General features: G+C 43.0%; 1 protein-coding gene across 2 annotated transcripts; it reads right to left on the reverse strand.

The window, feature by feature from the left end:
* Positions 1-331: 331 nt before the first annotated feature.
* LOC139295559 (uncharacterized) lies at positions 332-4,410 on the reverse strand. 2 transcript variants are annotated; one of them, XM_070917761.1, is made up of 7 exons: positions 4,133-4,410; positions 3,481-3,528; positions 3,129-3,212; positions 2,718-2,746; positions 2,040-2,459; positions 992-1,219; positions 332-817 (listed from the first exon to the last, which is right to left on the reverse strand). In XM_070917761.1, the coding sequence occupies exons 1-7, from the start codon at positions 4,407-4,409 to the stop codon at positions 566-568; spliced, it is 1,338 nt and encodes a 445-aa protein (XP_070773862.1). In that variant the 5' UTR covers position 4,410; the 3' UTR covers positions 332-565. The 2 variants fall into 2 exon arrangements, with proteins under 2 accessions (XP_070773862.1, XP_070773864.1); XM_070917763.1 differs by lacking the exon at positions 2,718-2,746 and having other exon boundaries at positions 4,133-4,320.
* Positions 4,411-5,313: the final 903 nt, after the last annotated feature.

Here is a 5,313-nt window from a genome sequence, read left to right on the forward strand (position 1 = left end):
GAAACCACTAACGACAGGCAGCATCATGAAATGTGTTATTGATCATGAAACATGATTCCAGACGACAGCAACGAGGTCACGTCTTTACTGGCTGAGCTGCTTCACCGTAAATATGATTCAAAAAGCTTCCAGTGAATACAAGTATACAAAATGAAAGTAAAGTCATTCCAGTAATGCAAAACAAAACTACACGTCACCTGCCCCACCTGCCCCCTCCCCTCACCTGCCCCACCTGCCCCCTCCCCTCACCAGACAACAAAAAAAGACCAAACAGGTTAAAAACATAGACAACAAACTCAAAACAGAAAAAAGGGGAGAAAATACGTCACAATGTTTTATTTATGTTTACAACACCAATAGAATTTAATAATAGCAATACAGTTACACAATATGATTATGAGGAGATATTAGTCACTAATGATAAATCAAATCCTCGGCCACAAGCTGACAATAGAACCAGTAAATGAGATGTTATGGTTTTTTCCTCCGGTATTACGACATTGTGTCGATATCCTTCGGCTGTGTGCGCATTCAATTATTTGTAAACCGGAAACCTGCAGTCTGTTTAAGCAGCTGTAATTTCAATAATTTTATTCCCTTTTATCACTGCGTCTGCTGAGAGAGGCATTTTATCAAGGAGACGTCCCTTAAAATCACCCTCCAGTTTGAAGTCAAACGCCTTTGCCAGAAGTCGAGAAGCCACAACAAACGTGTGCACCTGTTGGTTGAACGCTGCCTCCAGGTGAGTCTCCTTCTTTGTGGCCTTTATGAGTCCTTCAATCTGGATTCTCTCATTCTGGATGCCAACACTGTGAACCTGCATAAAGACAGATTGACATAAACAGTCAAGTTCAGGAAACGCTGAAAAATAATGGTTTATCAGTGAACAGCTTATAAACTGTGTTATCAAAGACTTATTTTTGCCCAAATGATGTCCAGAGATGCTGCATTCTACCCAGACTGAACAACAAACATGTCTGACTGCAGCTACCTGCTGAATCCTGGTGAATCCTGTTGAGTTCAGCGATACTGTGTCATAGTGCTGATTGCGCTTCAGGTTGGTAACCTTAATGACATCTCCAACCGATAACTCTTTACACTGATTGGTGACTTCACCCCACATACTGATCGTGATGGAATCGGTGTCATCTTCTAGTTGGAAATGTTGCCTCTCTGTCTTCCGTTTGTCCTTCACCTTGACCATTTCAACAGGATTGATCTGAACAAATCAACAGCACGAGGTTAAAACAACATCGGGTAAAGGCTGATTTATTATTTTTCACAAATTTAAAAACAGAATTTGTTTGTTAATCTTAAATTTCACTTCAACATTGGAAACTGGATGGATGTCTGCGCGTCAATCCTGAAAACGTAAAACAAAAGGATCAAGTGTTTTCATGAGATTCCTCTCAGCATCTCGTAGCTGCATGCAGGAGACCGCCTTGTTCTCTGGGGAGGCGCTCAGCCGCGACTATCTATGGACGCATCTCAGCCTAGGCAAGTCCGGAAAAGGAGAGAGTCCAGCACCTCTCCAGGATTTTGGTTTCAGACCCAGTGCCATGTGCATAGGTGAGCCCAACTATATCTAGGTGGTACAGCTCCATGTCTCCATGTAGCTCTGGTTCTTTCCCCGCCAGAGAGGTGACGTTCCACGTCCCTCGAACCAATCTGCGATGCCAGGGATCAGCTTGGCTGGCAATGCACCAGACCCCAATGCCAATTCTTGGGGATGGTAGGCCCACAGGGCAGTGGCTCCGTATCATGGCAGCCACTAGACGCTCTGGCTCCTCGAGAGGGCCCCAGTTTCCCTATTCCGGACGAGGTGCTGCAGCTTTTGGCCAATTCATGGGGTTTGTGAATTACTCTTAGTCTGGCCCCTTCCCTGGGACCAATTTGCCTCGGAAGACCCCACCAGGAGCAATTGCCCCCGACAACACAGGTCCCAGAGACACGTATATACATACGTACACAAAACTGAAGGATTACCAAACTCTGATAACAGTCAGTTAAGCATCCTGGTGAATCGTTCTTGAACTCACCTCTGTAACGGATCCTTCGACACTCACTGTCTCAGCAGATGATTTGGCTTCTTCAATGGTGTAAACTGGACTCTCGGAATAAATTAGCTTCCGAGCTTCCATCTCGAGCTCTTCTGGGACTTCAACAGAGTGTGTCGATGACACGACGCTCTGTGTGGTCACCTTAACAGCTTTGTCATCTTTTATTAGCTTTCTGAACATGTAGAATTTATCTTCCTTGATTTCCTTATAGCGCTTTTTTCCGTACACCATCACTTTAAGGCTGGCTGTCTCATCAGCCACCGCCAGATAAAAGAAGAACTTTTTCTCTTTGTCTTTGGTTTGATACGTGCGCAGCCCAGATTTCAGAACAACTTTCCCTTTAATGAAGCTGGTGCCAAGAAGTTGACTGCTGGAGTTCAGATCACAGATGGTTTTCCTCTGCACACAAAGGAGAGAAAAATCATCTCCAAGAAAGTAACATAAATACAAACAAAAAAGTAAAGCAAAAGTTTTGAGCAGTGAAAGTAAGAAAAAGCACTTATCCAAGAAATTTCATCAATGCTCTGATCCCAAAAATGAAGGAACTAACATGATTTATATTTTAAAACATTTGACTGCGGTGACATTCTCATTATGAGTGTTTCGATATTATATCCAGCGTGTAAAGGTGCGTGCCAGGTGAATGACCTAACATACCATGTCAGGTGGGCAGCTCTTCTGTTCAGCTTTAAAAGGAGAAACAAACGCCAGTCAATGTTTCTGCAGTGTTTAGTTACAGACTTCCCATTTAAATGACGACCTGCAGACAGGCAGCGCTAGTAAGTCAATAACTGACTTCATTTCTAGAGCAGAGAACCACCAGCACAGGTCACGCCGACCCCGCGTGGTCTGCATCACAGCCATGGAGACGTACTGTACCTTGGCCATAAGGTTTCATTTGAACATTGACTGTCACTCCGTCCAGCATCCCACGCAGACTATAGGCTGTTGTTGTTTCATATAATGATCATTTTGTGGAAACAAACGATCACAGTGTTTGAATTCTTATCGCTGAAAAGGATTTAATCATTTAAAAAAGAGAAAAATATATATTTCCCACAGACTCACCCCCTTCTTCAGTTGGGAGTCGGGCTGGTTCATTGGTAGGAGTGAGGTGATGGGGAGACGGGACCGCTGAGCCTGAAGCTGCATCTGTTGGGCCACCAGGCAGGGACAACTGATTTAGTATGAATAGCTTGCTAAATGTTTGTGAGCGATATGTAAGAAATTCAGACCTCAGACATTAATGAGTACAATTGCATTATTACTGGTAGAAATGATAAAACTATGAAAACAAGACCTCAGTTGAGATATATTTCCTTCATTGATGATAGCTGGGAAATTGCACCACCTACTCTGAGTTTTAAACTGATGTGGGGTCAGATCTGTCAGCACTGACAGCGTTGGTTTGTTGACCTACCCGCTGCGGACCCTTCATCCTCCTCGTCTTCACGTTTCCTCTTCTTTCCTGAAAATGTACATTTTAAAATCAACACAAACATCATTATTCTCCAGTTTTTGGTTGTCGTGTCCATCACTTCTCAGGTGGAGTCGACCTTTTAGTTTATTCCAGTCGGACTTTTTCTGTGTGGACATCAAGTCTGAGAAATGGTACCAAAATTAAAGACTCTGCTAGACTTTTGTAGTAGTAGCAGTTGTGATTTGTCCTGTTGTTAATTCAGTTAAGTTGTATAAAAGAATCATGGAGTGACAGTTTCCATCCTCGTCCTCAGTTTTAAACACTGTGCAGCTCTTTTCATTTTCAAACATACATGTTACCTGTTGTTTTGTTATTGTAAAGCAGTCACAGAGGACAACATGTAAACTCCACACAGAGGTGGGTTTCAACCCAGGACCCCCTCGGTGTGATAACCACCGAGTCACTCCACCAGTGGACGAGGACGTGACTGAGGACCGCTGGTCCACTTCACCACTCAGCTGCAGGAAACCACTGGTCTGAATTATGCGGGAGATCAATAAACCTTCATCCTCCGTGATCCACTGAAACATTCAAAAAGGCCAACAGGGATGAATATTTCTTTCTATTCAAAACTCTCATCGTACAAACTCACCCTTGTTCTCTTTGTCCACAAAGGGGCGCAGCAGGTCCTGGACTTTGGGGTCCCTCCTCGGTATCTGATCCATTGCATGCTGGATTGCAGAAATAGACCCTTCTGTCCCGTAGTGCTCAATGATTATTTGGGGCATCTTTTCTTTGTACCTGCCAGTCTTCTGACTTTTGGGGATTTTTTCCAAATATTCCAGCATCTTCTTGAACTGACCTCCATCCAGCTCCTCCAGGATGGAGGTCAGATCTGCCTTCCAGTCACTCGCTGAGATATCCGACATCTCTGACGCCAGAACAGAAGTATAAGAAACATTCGTGAACACACGTGAAGCACTTCTGTACTTTTACTGAAGTAGGATTTTTATATTAATGTAGTAGTACTTAAAGCAGCGGTATTCAACTAAAGTTCAAAGAGGTCCAGTTAGAGGAAACGTCCTCAAGCAAAGAGCCAGAACATCATCATGTCTAACCTGCGCTGTGATTCAGTGTGATATATATTGAAGTAGCGTCTGCATGTCATCGACAACTGACTGTCAAATCAAATAAAGAAAGTACGATTCAAAAACATTCTGACAATATTTATTGTTGCTTTACATTGAACTCTACAGATATATAACACTGTAGAAGTGTATAATGTTCTTCTCTCGTTAAGTAACAGAAGGGCTGCATTTCAAAATAAGATTTGAAATCCCTTCATAATGTATTGATTATAGGTCCGGGTCCGTATAGGACCGTCATAGGACCGTCATAGGACATATGGCCCTTCTGATTGTAAATTCTGACGGGGCGCTTCTACTTTAACCGGCGCAGCTTTTCTAGTCTTCGCGGCGCTGGTTCAGCGGCTCAGGAAACTCACAGACCAACTGCATACGAGTTACGCCAGCCCACGTGACGCTGCTCAGCCAATCAAATCTGTGCAGGTGAGAGGTGAGTGACAGATGAGAAGACGAGGTAACGACACAGGGAGAGAGAGACTGCTGAGTCAACATGTGAAACAGTTCACAAAGAAAAAGGGAAACTCAGCTGCTGCTACACTTTATTTTGTTTTTCTAAAATTAAACACTTTGTTTTAAGAGGCACAATTTTTCAAAAGCTATTTTATTTATTTTCTCTATTTTATTTTTAAATGCAGCCCTTCTTTTAGTTAATGAGAGAAGAACATTATACACTTCTACAGTATCATAT

The sequence above is a fragment of the Enoplosus armatus genome, chromosome 13 (assembly GCF_043641665.1).
Source record: "Enoplosus armatus isolate fEnoArm2 chromosome 13, fEnoArm2.hap1, whole genome shotgun sequence".
Taxonomy (NCBI): domain Eukaryota; kingdom Metazoa; phylum Chordata; class Actinopteri; order Centrarchiformes; family Enoplosidae; genus Enoplosus; species Enoplosus armatus.